At 38.0% G+C, this 17,212-nt stretch overlaps 1 protein-coding gene across 2 annotated transcripts in view; it reads left to right on the top strand.

The window, feature by feature from the left end:
* ITGA1 (integrin subunit alpha 1) overlaps positions 1-17,212 on the top strand; it is a 165,284-nt gene that overhangs the window by 97,871 nt on the left and 50,201 nt on the right. For both annotated transcript variants that reach the window (XM_032337429.1, XM_032337430.1), the window contains exons 9-11: positions 8,524-8,689; positions 13,034-13,107; positions 13,786-13,930. In XM_032337429.1, coding sequence (XP_032193320.1) covers positions 8,524-8,689; positions 13,034-13,107; positions 13,786-13,930 — 385 coding nt within the window. The remainder of the gene's footprint in view (positions 1-8,523; positions 8,690-13,033; positions 13,108-13,785; positions 13,931-17,212) is intronic.

Genomic DNA, 17,212 nt, shown 5'->3' with positions numbered 1-17,212 from the left:
AACTTTTAGTAGTTCCATGAACTGAGATGACTCAATTTCATGTTGCCACCCCATGAAGAGGGACGTTTAGAAAAAGAGAAGTAAGAATTCTACCTTTCAAAAGGAAATATGGAAAATAAATTATCATGCATATGTAACCTAGAATAGTTTTGGGGTTTTTTTTTTACTGTGTCCTAGATACATTTCTTCATCCTTCATGGCACCCCAAAGAGAGCAGGGAAACTTTCCTTTTCCCATTTTATGAATGAGAAAACCAAGGGACATTAGGTTTCATGGCTGTAGGCTACATGACCAAGACTCTAGAAGCCCCTTGACTTACCACATGTACCACTGCCCTGGGCTATTCTTCCCCAGCCCCCAATCTCTCTTTCTTGCTGCCGCAGATATCTGGAAGGGGCAGGACTGTCCTAACTGTTTTTACTCACTTCTCCAGACTACCAAAGAGCACCACAGTCTTCTCCAGCCCTTGTACGTGAGCAGTAAGACCTAACATAGAGACACTAAGCCTGCCCCATAGTGTTATAACCTTAAACAACAACAGACCCATGGACATTTTCTAAAATAAGAAGAAGGTGGGGAGAGTAGAGAAGAGTGTATTTTGGAGCTAGAAAGAACTTTGCTCCCTTTTTGCCTTTGTGACAGTGGATAAGTCACTTAATACTCCAAACTTCAGCTTCTTTACCTGTAAAGATAAAGGGTAAGTATTGTTCTTCTCTCTCTCAGATAAAGAATCTGTGAGATAATGATTGAAAACATCTAGCACAATGGCAGGCTATGCAACCAATAAATATTGTTTTTCTTAACGATCTTCAACTAGAGGAGTTTACAACCACGAAATAATAAAATCATGGTGCTAGAGATAAACTGTGTTGCGCCCTTGCACAGAAACCTTCAGAGATTCCCCCATGGACTCCCAAACCTTATCTCAGCTTCACTAACAACTGTGTACAACCTTCCTTTTGCTCTCAGTTCCATAGCACATGCCCTCAGCCTAGGAGGAGAGAGTCTTCTTAATATAAATTGATTTTTTAAATAGCCCAGGAAGAAAAAAATTTCAGAACTATAAGAGTTTAACCGAAGTTGTTTTTCAACAAAATCTTTTGTATTTACTGTAAGAATCAGCTATTACACATAATGGTTTTCCAGCATCGCATCAGTGAGATTTCCTCCTTTCCTTTCAAAAGTATGATCAGTGAAAGACATCCTGCCCCACTGTAGGAAGGGAAGAAGAAGAGTGATTCATCCCTGACAAACTCCCAGAACACAAAATTGATCCACTGACTCCCAGGGACAAGGTGACTGTATTTATTTTATAACCAAGATGACTTGATTATAAATAAGGCAACTTCTGATTGCAACAATATTCTTTTTTTTTCTTTTCAAGTTTTTATTTAAATTCTAGTTAGTTAATGTACAAATGCAATATTGGTTTTAGGAGTAGAATTCAGTGATTTATCACTTACATATAACAACCAGTGTTCATCCCAAAGGGCCCTCCTTAATCCCCATTACCCATTAACCCACCCTCCTCCCATCTCTCTGCATCACCCTCCAATTGTTCTTTATCTTTAAAAGTCTCTTGTGATTTGTTTTCCTCTTTTCCCCCTTCCCATATGTTCCTCTGTTTTGTTTCTAAAATTCCACATATGAGGGAAATCATATAGTATTTGTCTTTCCCTATCTGACTTATTTCACATAGCATAATACACTCTAGCCTCATCCATGTTGTTGCAAATGGCAAGAGTTCATTTTCTTTTCTTTTCTTTTTTTTTTTTTAAGATTCTATTTATTTATTTGACAGGCAGAGATCACAGGCAGGCAGAGAGGCAGGCAGAAAGTGGGGGAGGGGGGGAGCACGCTCCCTGCTGAACAGAGAGCCCAATATGGGGCTCAATCCCAGGACCCTGGGATCATGACCTGAGCCAAAGGCAAAGGCTTTAACCCACTGAGCCACCCAGGTGCCCCAAGATTTCATCTTCTGATGGCTGAGTAGTATTCCATTGTGTGTCTATATATGTGTGTGTATATATATGTGTGTGTATCTCATCTTCTTTATCCATTTTGATAGAGTGTTATATCTAAAATCTATAAAGAACTTACCAAAATCAACACCAAGACACAAATAATCTAGTTAAGAAATGGGTAGAAGACACAAATAGACACACCTCCAAAGAAGACATCCAGATGGCTAATAGACACATGAAACGACGCTCAACATCACTCATCATCAGGGAAATACAAATCAAAACTACAATGAGAGATCACCTCACACATGTCAGAATGGCTAAAATGAACAACACAAGAAACATCATGTGTTGGTGAGGATGTGGAGAAAAAGGAACCCCCCTCACTGTTGGTGGGAATGCAAACTGGTACAGCCACTCTAGAGAACAGTATGGAGGTTCCTCAAAACGTTAAAAATGGAACTTCTCTATAATCCAGCATGCACTACTGGGTATTTACCCAAAGGATACAAAAATACAGGTGCCAAGTGGTACCTGTACCCTGATGTTTATAGCAACATTATCAACCATAGCCAAACTATGGAGCGAGCCCAAATTTCCAACAATGTTCTTTTTTATTTGGGATACAGATGTGAAAAATTAAAATACTTCATTGTTTCTTTTTCCCCTTGTTGTTACTATAAATTATCTTTTGCCAATTACTATCGATCCATTAGTACCTCTCCTTACTATAATAATTGATATAACTATTTTGATCTCTTCTGTGACTGAGATAGTCCCATAGGTCCAGGCTTCACTCAGTGATACTGGCCAGAGAGTCTATAGCTAGTCTTTTCAGTGTGCAAAAGTGTATGCCCAGTTTATCCCAGACAACTGGATATCAGAAGTTCTATCATTTGTTCAGCTTCCTCCCAAAGAATATAGTCTGGATTTCCAGATACCACTGTAGCAGGCAATGATTTGAATAAACCATCAGCAGCATTAATAACATTAAAAAAAAATTCACTGGAAAGAAGATACTGTACCTATCAATGAATGACTTAATTTTAAGTGAAGCTTTTATCCCTTTTACAGGGTATCTGGCTACATATACAGTATTTTTTGTCCTTAAGTCACTGTGTTCCCTTGGTTGGATCCCTAGTTGATAATTCATACTCTGCCTCCCATCTGGTCAAAAAGCATTCTCATAACTGCATTGATTTTCCTAGAGAATCATAATATACTGGCTTCTTTTCCTGTTTTAATCAATGAATTATTGTTACATTTCTCTTCAATATTTTATAAATAATGTATAGGAAAATTTCACTTCAGCAAGAATTGTTATTTTCCCAATTCATGTTTCTTTTCCCTGGTGAAACTTGTATTTTTTAGTTTGTGTCAAACTAGGAAATAAGACAGTTATTTTATTTCCTCTCCTTGTGCATTCACACAGAAAGGTTTTAGGCATTTCTGAAGCTACGTTCATGCTTCACATGGATCAAATATACCTGGGGGTCTGCTCCTATTATCACCTGGGCTGTTCTTCCTACTCAATTTTTTTTTTAACTTACCATTTGATCTTGAACACCACAAAGGTGTGTTTTGGGGAGACAATACCCCAAAATAATCGACTGTTGAAAATTTAAGCACTCTATGATAAAACTGCAAACATGACCCATTAAACTCTCAGATTTGGTGAGGGTCCTAAACTGGTATGTATTCTACATGGTCTGTATTCTGTTACCTGAGGATACTAGACATTGCCAGCAGGAAACTGTTTTACATTCATATTCTATTCTTAGATGATAATGGCTGGGATTATAATGACTCTGAAATGTGATCATTTACAGCATTCACATGAAAATAAGAGAAGTTAGAAAGTATTTTAGCATTTCATTCATTTGCACACAAAAGACACAGTAGTACATGTAAATGTATTACACACTTTACATTTGACACATCTGCCTCAAGGGAACTTCAATTCTGTCTACCTGAGGTAAATATTAACAGAATACCAAATGCCGGGGCTTGACATATTTGTACAAAGTGAAACAGAAGTGATTTATAAGTATTATTTTGTATTCTTCTCATTCATAGAAAATAATGTTTCTGCAAACACTGGATCCTTGGGTGAAGGTTCAAAATACATTTCCGTTTTCGTTTCTTATTCTGTAATACAAAATAGTTCAAACTGGATGCAAGTCACAGTACTTCCTAGGAATATTTTCCTCTTATATCTCCTTCAAAATACATACTCTCATGCTCCATTTATGTTTTATTATTTAAGAATGTCACTTGGGCATTTTTCCCATTGAACTTTATCCAAGTTCACATGGAGCACTAAGTGTCTGATAACATTTACATCACAATTAAGAATCTCAACCAAGCATGGTCCAAACATCTTTACAATTTTTATGTGTATTTTCAAATGCGTCACTTCATAAGTGAAATGGAAGTTTACTTGTCAATGTGACAGTGAATCTAGAATATGTTCAACAGGGACTAAGGGGGAAAGATGGTGACTTTCCAGCCCAGGATGTCAAAAACTTCTAAGATAAATTAAGTGAAACAATGGGTACCCAGAGAGCTTCACATGAGGTTGAATTTGTATGAATCTAAAAGAAATCCATGTATAGCAAAGCTGCTGACAAAAGAGGAACCTAACAGTATGTGAGAATACAGGGTGTTGAGTGAGGTGTTGGGCAAGAACCCAGTGATCCTGAAATGGACACATAGGTGTGATGGAGGCTCTGGAGGCTGGAGACTGTTTCCTGCCTTTTCTGTGCTTTCCCTGGGGCATGTCCATCTAGATGTGGGGAAATACTCAACTATAAGGCAACCATCTTAATTGTTTTTAAGTATAAGAGAGAATTTGTTCAATGTAATAAGAGCAAGTGGACCTTGAGTTTTCACTCCCTAATCTGGACAATTCTCTACATTCATTTCCATTAACTCTCTTCCACCATCAAGTAGCTAAAGTGGGAAAAGCACCAGTGGTCTCCGTTCAAATATAACCATTTCTGATGGTTGTCATTTGCTTTTTAGCCAAGTAGACAGGGTCTGAGTTTTTGTGTTTTGGTGCAATTTTTCAGACTCCTGACCCTGACCTTTCTACCTAAACCTGGACAAGTAGTATAGAGTTAGGTTCAAAATCAAAAGTTACCCAAATAGTGTACTGATTTTCTTAGAGCCAGCTCCAGTTTTCCTAAATTGCCCACTTTTTCAAAGTAGCACAAAGTTCTTCACATTGTGCCTCATGAACGCATTTTACAGGTAGATGTGGAACTAAAGAACAGGCAAGGGCCTCAGTGAAGACCTCTGTGTGCTGATAGGCGATATTGCTCGAGACTCCTCTCGGGTATTCCGTGGGAATGGGGTGAGGGTGTGAGTCAAGCCAGGGGGAGAAACCAGGAATAAATCCCCCAGCACTTTCTCACTAAGGACAAATCCAGAGCTACTATCTGAATTCCGGCCTTACTACCTGGCACACAACTCTTGTGCTCACATTTTAACATTTAGGGTACATTTTAATGATTCAGTTATGAATCTAAATCCTCATACATTTTATGATTCAAAAAAACAAGTATGTGGTAGATCATAAATCGCAACACCTAAAACAGTAATTTTAGCTTTTTTCTAACTATAAGTGAAAAGTTGTATCCTTCTTAATAAAAATACCAGTTTTAAAATCTACCACTTTGAATCTGACATTTATCCATGCAGATGCCTAGAACAAGCAGCTTAAGGACAGTGGCAGGTCGGGGGGGAAATGGGTTCTCAGAGGAGAGAGGCAGGTGTCTGTGGGAGGGGGATCCAGTGAGGACCAGGACTGACTGGTGCCTCCACCTGTGCCAGCCCCGCCTTGTGTCCAGGATCCACCCAGTCCATAATGCTGAACTGTGTTTGGGGACTACTGCAGGTCTGTGTTGCAGTGGGACTTTGAAGGCACCCTAGAGTCTCAGTTTAACGATGCTAGACAAATCTATGTCATGATTTAAAAATGGAAAGTGAAGCTAGAAATTTCCAGTAGCTTCATGGTCGCTGGAGGTCATGACTTTTCTTGTCCCCAAGGAGTAGATTATTCTAAAAATAAGCAATAGTACAAAGTTGAAGATCTTATCTTTGTTTTTTGGATTCCAGGAGCACAGAATTGAATTAATCATGATCCTTGGTTTAGGAGACCTCATCATTTGTGAAAGCATGGCCCACTTTATAGGTTTCCATGTTTATTATTATACCTGTATACATATTTTAAGTATCCAGTATAACTGTCTATGGGCCTGACTACATTCACCACCTGGCATCCTCTACCTGATAACCATCAGCCCAAATACTATACTCATCTCTTGTTGTGCTTTTCTAATCTCTTGGTATCTATACATAGTTAAAAAAAAATTCCAAGTCTTCCTTTTTTTAACTTTATAAAAAGTGTGTCATATTGCATATAGTATTTTAAGACGTTTAAAATTTAATATTGCTAAGATTCATCCATATTATTATAAGCCATCAAAGTTCATTTGTTTTTTTAATTAACACATACAATGAAATGCAGAATTTCAATGTGAAAATTATGTACAAAGTAAACAAATTAATGAGTTTAGATAATTGCATACACCCATGTGACTGATACCTCAATCAAGATACAGAACATTTCCATCACCCCCCAGAAAGTTCCCTATACGTCCATATTTTTAATACTCACTTCTGTAGTAACCACTGGTGTGACTTAGACCGCCACAGCTTAAGTAGCCTATTCTATTTTATGTAAATGAAATCATATAGTATATACTCTTTTGTGTTTAACTTTTCACCCAACATAATGATTGCCCATGATATATTGTGCATCAGTCATTCATTTTTTTAATATACATTGTATTAATCTATCACAATTTGTCCCATACTTTATATGGACATTTGGTTTGTTTCCAATTTGGGTGCATCTACCCAATGGAACCCTACTAGCAATAAAAAAATCCTGTACTTCTTATACATGGGACAACATGAATGATTCTCAGAAGCATTCTGCAAATAAAAGGAGTCAGGCACAAAAGACTACATGCTATATGAATCCATAAATATAACATTCTGGAAAAAGCAAAGCCTTAAGGACAGAAAATATATTGAGGTTTGTAAGAGTTAGGGGTTGGAAGAGATTGACTACAAAGGGGCAAGAGGGGACACTGATAGAAATGTTCTACATCTTGGGGTGCCTGGGTGACTCAATGGGTTAAAGCCTTTGCCTTCAGTTCCGGTCAGGGTCTCAGGGTCCTGGGGTCGAGCCCCGCATCGGGCTCTCTGCATAGCGGGGAGCCTGCTTCCTCCTCTCTCTCTGCCTGCCTCTCTACCTTCTTGTGATCTCTCTCTCTGTCAAATAAATAAACAAAATCTTAAAAAAAAAAAAAAAAGAAAAATGTTTTACCTCTTGAAGTGGTAGTAACACAACTGTGTGGGTTTGTCAAAACTCAGAATTGTATAACTAAAAAGGGTGAGTTTTACTGTATATAAGTTATATTTCAGTAAACCTTACTTAAAAAATAAAATAGGTGTTTGAGAAAACCTGCTAAGACATCTAAATAATTACAGTGAACTATAACAGATAACTCCTGCCTTTCTTCTCTATAAAAAAGGGTGTGGGGTGGGGAGGGGTGTCCCTGTCTTGAGCATTTGGTTTCAAACAGGAATCTCCTGATTGTTTATTTTCTAGATTGCCAAGTTAGATTACTATCTATTTTATCATCTGTTTAAAAAATATATGTGTGGGACTGCCTCTCGGTAAGATTATCAGGAAGAACTGCCTCTTCAAGATCAAGTAACTCACTTGCTAATTGATTTTGCCAGCAAATGGCGGAGGCATGGGCTGGAATAATACCAGAGACATTCAGAAACCGTAACTTACTTTTGAATTGTCAGACTTTAAAGATAGAGCTGTTCCTAGAGGGTATCATGCTTAGTGAAATAAGTCAATCAGAGAAAGACAACCATCTTATGATCTCCCTGATATGAGGAAGTGGAGATGCAACGTGGAAGTTTTGAGGTGTAGGAAAAGAATAAATGAAACAAGATGGGATCGGGAGGGAGACAAACCATAAAAGACTCTCAATCTCACAAGACAAACTGAGGGTTGCTGGGGGGAGGGGGGTCGGGAAAGGGTGGTGGGGTTATGGACATTGGGGAAGGTGTGTGCTATGGTGAGTGCTGTGAAGTGTGTAAACCTGGCGATTCACAGACCTGTACACCTGGGGATAATAATACATTATATGTTTATAAAAATTTTTTTAAATTAAATTAAAAAAAAAAAGATAGAGCTTTTCCTAAACAGGGACACAGAAATGCAAGAGAAGAAACTTCCACAAATATACAAGATTGCCCTTTATATTTTCCTACATGAATCATAGTATATAACAATTAATATTAAGGAATCTACATATCCTGAAGATTGTTCTTCCAGGAATGTGGAAGTACATAAAAACCGCATTACATTAAGGTACTACACACTCTCTTGTTTATTGATGAAATGCTTGGGATCCTTATTTAACACATAGAATTTAAAATACATTCTTGCCATTTTGTCGTGTCTTAGATTCTTGGGAGCTATAACAGAGGAAATTTAAGCACTGAAAAATTTGTGGAAGAAATCAAATCAATTGCAAGTGAACCCACCGAGAAGCATTTCTTCAACGTCTCTGATGAACTGGCTCTAGTTACCATTGTGGAAGCTCTGGGAGAAAGAATATTTGCCTTGGAAGGTATGACTAGTTCTTATAATCCTACATGTTCTCTCTACAGTGTAAACTCAGTGTAATGGGGTTTTAGTATTTATTCCTACTACTGTATGGCTCATGCACCATTCCAGCCAGCATGGAATAGTGCCTTTTATGTAAATCCTTCCCTGAGATGGCTATCTCACATAGCACCGTGTCTGTCGGCAGCTCTCTTTGTAAGCGGGCTGAAGGTAGGCAATGGTCAGTGTAGATTCACCAGAACAAAAATGTGCCTGCATGTGTTAGTCCTTTTCTGGGACACAGGTTTAGAAAATGGGGACACTAGCTCAAGTTTTCTTTTTTCATATGTTTGTGTTATTCTGGGCTTCTGTGGAACTGTTTCTTGTTTGCAGTAACTTCGTTGTTCATTTATTTTCTCCTGTTTTGCTTCTTGCCTACTTTAAAGGTCTTTATGGAACTCTGTCTCAACTCCCACAACAGCAAAACATTGCTTCACTATATTTGTCTAAGTCATAATTCTTTTTTATAGATTTTTTTCTTTGATTTTTGCAATGACGATTGGCTACTGAGGATAATGAGTCATGGCATTCCTTCCTCTGCCTTTGGTAGATGTCAAGTAACAAATTACTTTGAAACTAGCCCTTGCCTGACAAAAAAAAAATAAGTCTGGAATTGTTATGCCGGGAAAACTGGAAAAAAAAAAAAAAAGCCTCTTTTTCATATTCTCTGATAAGTGGAGACTAAAAGAACATGCTTCTTTCCCTTTTTCCAGAGAATTCTACTCTTATGCCTCATCCGAATTCAGTGGACCCTGTCCTTGTGAGGACACATGGAACTACTGTTGCTTTCATCTTAAACACAGAAATTCAAAACCACATTGTCAGTCATCCTGATATGACCTGATAATGGGGAACAGAAAGATAAAATGAGAAAGGCATTAAGTAAAACAAGGTAGACCACTTTGATTGAGCATCAAATGACCAGGAAAATGCAAAAAACTGACCAATGACAGCATATTAAAATATATGGAAAGGAAAGAGTCACAAGGCGTAGTGTATTTATTATCATGGGTCACTAAAGGAGAGTAAAGTAGGCCACCCCAAACTATGTCACTTTAACACGTAGATTATTTTGAGCTGAAGGTAATCAAGACCCAGCGGACTGGGGAAAAACTTTAATCTCTTCCTTAACTACCTAAAATAATTTACATAAGTGCCCTGGCTCAGAAAAAGAGCTATAACTAAGGACAACCTTTTGCTTGGAAAGACCTATCTGCGTGGCAGGGCAAACTTCTAATTACTAAACATCTGTGCTTCTTATGTCCTGTCAACTGCCCTCCTCCCTTTGAGGTCCCCTGTTAGCTATCCCAGGCCTTAGGTCAGGAGGGCATATAAGAGTCAATTGACCCCACTTGCCCTTCCATCTCATATTTTGGGGGGTCCCATATGAAAATAAATTTATTTTTGTTCGCCTAGTCTGTTTTAGGTCAAGTTAATTATTAAACCAGCCAAGAAACCTGGAATGGAAGAAGGGAAAATTTTTCCACTTCTGCATGATCTAGTGCACATACATATAAGTAGAAGAATAAAACAGAATTTCACAAAATCACTCTTATTATGTACAAAGCACTCTGATAGTTTCTCATTTTCATTCTCTCTTCTCTTTCAATTAAAAAAAATGCTGGTGATGACTCGCCCTGCTGATTTCATGACTGGAACATGACCCATAAGTGACAGATTTGGTTTAGATTTGATGAGCAGCTACAGCCGATGCAGATTTCATTTCTCTGCTTCCCTTTTGCCCTGTCTGCTTTTCTCCTGTACCCTTGGAAACAGAGCACTTGAATTACTTATCCATCTGAAGTCGCAGCTGCTTTTAAATTACTTGGCTGTCCTGCATTCTTTGCACAAGTCACTTTTAAGTGGCTTTGGTCTCACAGTAGCTATCCCAGTGTCATTTACTAATAGGCCAGACCATAAGCTTTGATGGTCTCAGGGGCATATACAAAGTTTTCCAAATCATTGTGTACTTTTTTATTTTTAATAGTGTGATCTGATAAGTCAATAATGTGATACATGATAGGAAAGAAAAAGTCCATAAAGACTATTTAAATGAAAATGATTGTTACATTAGATAGTTAAACATAATACAGTTTCAATTTTAAACCTCATCTTAAGTAAGCAAATAAATATAACCTTATAGAACTTGTAGAGATGAAGCCTACATCAGCAGTTGTGGGAAGAGGAGCCCAATTCTCCTTAAATTACATTTTTGTGTTGCTTCTAAACTAACCACACCATGAATTAAAGATTACATGTTGGAATGCCCGGAAACTGTAAGAAGTCTGTATATTTAGAAGCAAAATTATTTTTTAAATGCCCTCAGATTAAAATGTCTCCCACATCTTTACTGCTGCACTTTCAGGCCTAACCAAATGCAGTGTTTTGACTAGCCTGTTTTGGATTTTCTTCATAATGACAGCAGAAAGGATTTCAGTTCCTTGTTACTTGAGAAGTGTCCACTTCCTATCAACATTTATCTTTAGGTGGTAAATAGCAGGGATTATGAAATTCCTGCTTGCCACAGACAGCGCCACCTAGTGATGAGAACAGGCCACCAACCTGACCAATCAAAATCAGAAAATGGTCTGTCTCCCTTTCCCAGCAAACGTTGGGGAAATTGCTGAAATTCCTAAGCACATGCTGAGCAGTGGGGTGAGTGGTTATCCCAGTACTCATGAACAATCCTGGAAGGAGTTGACAGCAAGAAGTTCAGAGATGTGCGAGGTGCTATTACCATGAGGACAGTGCAGCAGGCAAAACGTCACACAGCTCCCTTCTCTCTGTTCTCAGCTGTAAGCAGAACAGCATCAGGAGGAGGTACTGGAAATATGCAGGTGTTTGCTGCTGCTCTCTTGCAGTTGGCCTTGCAAGATAAATAAAAAGACACCATAAAGGGCGCCTGGGTGGCTCAGTGAGTTAAGCCGCTGCCTTCGGCTCAGGTCATGGTATCAGGGTTCTGGGATCAAGTTCCACATCGGGCTCTCTGCTCAGCGAGGAGCCTGCTTCCCTCTCTCTCTCTCTCTGCCTGCCTCTCTGTCTACTTGTGATCTCTGTCAAATAAACAAATAAACAAATAAAATCTTAAAAAAAAAAAAAGACACCATAAAGCATTATGGACTTAAAAACTTAAAATGCCCTTCAGTCATTTAAATTAGAGGATAATTCATACATGAAATTAAAACAATACATTTGAATTCTAGATTGATATCCCCATTTAACCTAGTCCTTAAAAAAGGCAATCACTGATGTATTTATGATAGCAAGTAAATAAGTTTGATTTCACAAATTTAATTATTCTCATGCCTCAATGAAAAGGCAGACTGGCTGTTACAATTATGCACTATTTTTAACTTATTTGCAAAGCCAGATAAATCAGTAACTCCCTACTAAAAGTAAATGAATCAACATTCCCGCAATCCCCTTAGGAGGTTGTGGCTTTGGGTTGGTGAATATTTTGAGAGTAGCACATTTTCCATGGAATGCTCTGATTATCTCTGTATCTCAATAAAGAGCCTAAAAATGGGTATAGAATCTTGCCCATAGATATCCTCATTAAAAACTTTTCAGATTCAGGGAGCTCTTAGAAAGCTAAAAAGATCTAATGCTTGCTACTGAACCTCATACAGACCATTGACTAAAAAAAAAATAAATAAATAAAAAATGGGTACAGACTCTTAAAAAAAATACGTGACTGTACATCATGCAGCCTAGAGCTCATCAAAAAGTTCCTCCCAATTTGTGAGTGATATCTACCACCAGAATTTAGAGCAAATACAAACCCAGAACTCTTCACCCTTTATCAAATAATGGAATTCTAAGAGGATTTGTTGCTGGAAATACAGGTGGGGATGGTAGAGTCAAGAGACCTCTTTAGATATGTGAATAAAATTATTTCAGCCCTGTAACACAGCAGATGAGTTTAGCCTAATGTCCGAGCAGAATCCTCATAGTGTCAGGGACAGACAGAGGTTTTCAACTTCAGTACTTTCACCTTTAACCCCCTGAGTCCAAAGTGCCTTATCATCCCCAGGCATCTACAGTGTAAGAACAGAAGCATGAATGGATTTTTCTCAACTTCTCCAGCAAGGGTGGGGAAGCCATCAGTCAAGAATTTAGACACGGCCCTTCTGCTAACCTTCTCTGTCCTCCACCCAGCCCTACCTAGGAATTTTGGGTTGAGAAATGTGTGGCTGAACATACCCAGAAGATGTTGGAAGTTATGGTTGGTAAAGAGCCCAGATTGTAATTGACCTCTGTCTTCTTCAAATCAACACTGTACTAACACGTGTTTATCTTTCTGTTATAGCTACAGCTGACCAGTCAGCAGCTTCATTTGAAATGGAAATGTCTCAGACTGGCTTCAGTGCTCATTATTCACAGGTACATTGACCACTCGGTAGAAAACAAAATTTGTTTGTTTGTTTGTTTGTTTGTTTGTTTGTTTTTTAAGGTTTCCACTTCCAAAAGCAGTGCCCAGGTATCAGCGTTATAAGTGCAACTAGTAGTTCATGGCTTGAACAGTTATTCCTACCGTGATGATGTTCCTAATCCAAATGGGAAAATGACATTTCACAAACTTACTAGGAAAACAAGTTATTTCACAGAGTTCATTACACTGTACTAATAATTTTGAATAAAACATTTTGACGTCTACCTTATGTAATTATCCATCTGGCTAAAAAAATAGTTGCTAATGATATGAAATATATCTTTTTCTCAGTTTCAGTGTATTCAAAGATCTTACTAAAATTCCATGATCAAGACCTAGGGTTCTTGGCACCTAGAATTAAGCAGACAGGCAAGATTAGGAAATATATCATTTGTGGTTGATGAAAGAAAAATGCATCAGAGTCCATGCAAAGGAATATTGACATTTCGGTGGGCAAATTGTACTGTATAACTTAGGGCAAGTTACTTACTCTGTTAAGTTACTATTGTGTTATTATGAAAATTATGAGTTAATTATGTAAAGCACTTTGACTGGAACCTATCTCATTGTTAATGCTGTGTTCTTACTATTGTGTTAAATATCATTTGTCTTCTCTATTTGGATATAAGGACTGGGTCATGCTTGGAGCAGTAGGAGCCTATGACTGGAATGGAACAGTCGTCATGCAGAAAGCTAATCAAATCATAATCCCCCAAAATACGACCTTTAACGTTGAGTCTACCAAAAAGAATGAGCCTCTTGCTTCTTATTTAGGTAAAGTTTGGATGTAATCAATAGAAAATTATTATGTTTTATTTTTGGTTTTGTTTTTATTTTATTTTTAGCATTATTTGCTTATATTTATATAGGCTTACTTATAATCGCATAAGACATATCACTTCAAGATTTAGACATTTTATAGGACTCATGAAAGTTCCAAAGCAGCCTTAGTTTCTGAGCAGTGGTCAGAATAATAGAACATGGAGGTCATCTCTCTAAGAAAGTCTCTCTAGTACAGAAATGATTTAGGCTGATATGTGTTCTTTTTGAGGTTTCCCTGTATGTCTCGTATTCTCATTAATGTCAAGAAGAGCTTTGCACTTGGTGGATAAGAAATTACGATTAAAAAAGAGAAACCTTGATTCAGCTAATAGCCTGAAGATCAGATTCCTGTTTTCTCTGATATATCCTATATCATTGGTTTCTTTCTAAGGGTACTCATTTTGGGGGAAAAATGTTAATTTGTCTTGATATATAGCTTCTTCTTTAATATTCTGTTAAGTCAGACAAATGTTGAGATGTAATACCATCTTGTTTTTCAAAGACTTGTCTGGAATAAAGAGGCATATGTCTGGTATCACCTTGTTCTAGATCTGTACCGAGCTGTCTAGGAGATACCAGGGAACTAGTCTATCACTAAATGATCTCAGTAAACCATTAGGAGGGACTAGGATGAAAAAAATCCTCAGGGTATGATTTCCCAACTCATTACTCATTCAACAAATATTTGACCAGTATACCTATTTTGCCCCAGGCATTGTTCTCAGTGCTGGGGGTTCAGTGGTAAAGAAAACAAACACAATTCACTGTTCATATTTTACTATGTTAGCATTCCTCTCTGGGATCTTTCTGTCCTGGAGGCAACTCTTTTTCTCTCTCTATTCCAGTTTCTTTCTATTTTACAAGGATGGGGTCTTTACTGGTAAGTCCATACATCTCCTTATTCAAGGACACATCTTAAAACTGTAGAGGCAGGGGCGCCCGGGTGGCTCAGTGGGTTAAAGCCTCTGCCTTCGGCTCAGGTCATGATCCCAGGGTCCTGGGATCGAGCCCTGCATCAGGCTCTCTGCTCAGTGGGGAGCCTGCTCCTCTCTCTCTCTCTCTGCGCCTGCCTCTCTGCCTGCCTCTCTGCCTACTTGTGTTCTCTGTCTGTCAAATAAATAAATAAAATCTTAAAAAAAAAAAACTGTAGAGACAACAAGACTTAAGAAAAAATGAAAGGCCTGAGGGTTTAAGATAGTTAAAAATATGGCAGTAAGCAGCAAATATAATGTGAGTGCTCAAACCCCTTAACACATGTTGAACTGCATTCATGAAAGTCTAGTTTATTTCTCATAGAAGTCCTATTCCACTCTGCCCTGGTCAGACATTACACATTACAAAAGAAAATACCAAACTAGGTTGTGCTGATAAAAGATTATCTAAAGGATACTGACCTAGAGATAATTCCTTTCTGTCCTTCCCCACCCCCTACAAAATTTGAAGAAGTTGATGGTTAGAAACACTGCTATAACAGTGTTTGATTGTGCTATAATATACAGAGGTTAGACTCAATATTCATACACATTAAAAGAAATCTTAGCATATGGTAAACATCCAACTTTCCAAATTAAGATATTAAGAAAATAGAAGAATGAGGTTGCAGCTCCCTATGACAGATCTGAACTAGAATCTAGGTCCCTTGATTCTCATTCCAGTGCTCATTTCAAATTTAAAACATTTACAAAATTAAAGATATGATATGAAGTCCACAGAGATGTGTGTGACATCTTAAAACGTTCACACATTGGGGCACCTGAGTGGTTCAGTCATTAAAGCGTCTGCCTTCCTCTGAGCCGCACACTGGGCTCCCTGCTCAGCAGAGAAACTGCTTCTCTCTCTCCAGCTCTCCCATGCTTGTGTTCCTTCTCTCTGTGTCAAATAAATAAATAAAATCTTAAAAAAAAAAAAAAAGGAAGAGAAAGAAGAAGAAGACGTTCATACGTTTTGGGGCGACTGGGTGGCTCCATTGGTTAAGCATCTGACTCTTGGTTTCAACTCAGATCATGATCTCACAGTTCTGGAAAGTCCGCTTCAGATTCTCCCTCCCATTCCCCTCTTGCCCCTCCCGGCTCTCTCTAAAATAAATAAACTCTTTTTAAAAAGCTCACCCATTTTGAGGCGCCTGGGTAGCTCAGTCGGTTAAGCGTCTGCCTTGGGCTCCGGTCATGATCCCAGAGTCCTGGAATCCAGCCCCGAGCCCCACATCGGGCTCTCTGCTCAGCAGGGAGTCTGCTTTCCCCGCCCTCTCTCTGCCTCTCTGCAGCTTGTGATCTCTGTCTCTCTCTGTCAAATAAATAAATAAAATCTTAAAAAAATAAAAATAAAAAAGCTCACACATTTTAATAATACTATAGTCTTTTTGATATTCTGAATTATTGTTATGTGATAAAATTCCTTAAAACCAAAGAGTCTTAAGAATCCTAAATCTATTATTCCCTGAAAGCTTAGATTCAAGTTTGCTTAAAACAAGCTTAGAGAATTCAAGACTTATACAGATATCACTGTGAGCAAGAAAAAAACTAAGAGAACCTTCATTTGCAACCACAGTATTTTTGACATATGGTTCCTTTCTGCCCAGAAAAGGAAATTTGGGGATATGTTGTCCACAATGTGCTTAGATGATTTTATATTTTAGAAACTATTTCATTAGCTTAATCACAAGTTAACACATTAAGATATTTTGCCAACATAATGTTTAAGATAATAAGATTTCTTTTAAAATAGAAAAGCACCCAGAAAGGGGACAGGGAAGAAAAATAGCGTTGTACCCCAAATATTATTCTCATTCTGAAATGGAGCTTTCAAAATGTCTGCTTGTGTGGGTTACAAATTAAGAAGAGTCTGAATGTGTTAGTCTGAAATCTGTGTGGATTGCAAGTTGTTAGGCTGTGGAAAATCTTACGGAGGAAACAAAGTGATGGGTAAATGCTCTATTACCAAAAAAAAAGAACAAAACAAAACAAAAAACCCTCAAACTAATCAATAATGACCAGAAAAAAGTAGGAACAGAAACTGTTGAACCTCTCAGGGTATAGTCACTCACTTAACCACCCAGGAACTGCCTTAGGCCAATATGCAATTAGCAAGTGATTTTGATGGTGAGGACACCACGGAAATCTCATTCCCTGCCTCCTCCACCCACTCACGGTCTGCCCCTTTCTAATCATGCCAGACAAATTCAAGAGAAAAAGTAAAGATATGAGGCAAATGCATGAAATCAAAGCAGAACTATAC

Source organism: Mustela erminea, chromosome 3 (assembly GCF_009829155.1).
Source record: "Mustela erminea isolate mMusErm1 chromosome 3, mMusErm1.Pri, whole genome shotgun sequence".
Taxonomy (NCBI): Eukaryota; Metazoa; Chordata; class Mammalia; order Carnivora; family Mustelidae; genus Mustela; species Mustela erminea.
Note: the sequence above shows the minus strand (reverse complement) of the source record. Positions and strands in the feature narration are given on the sequence as shown.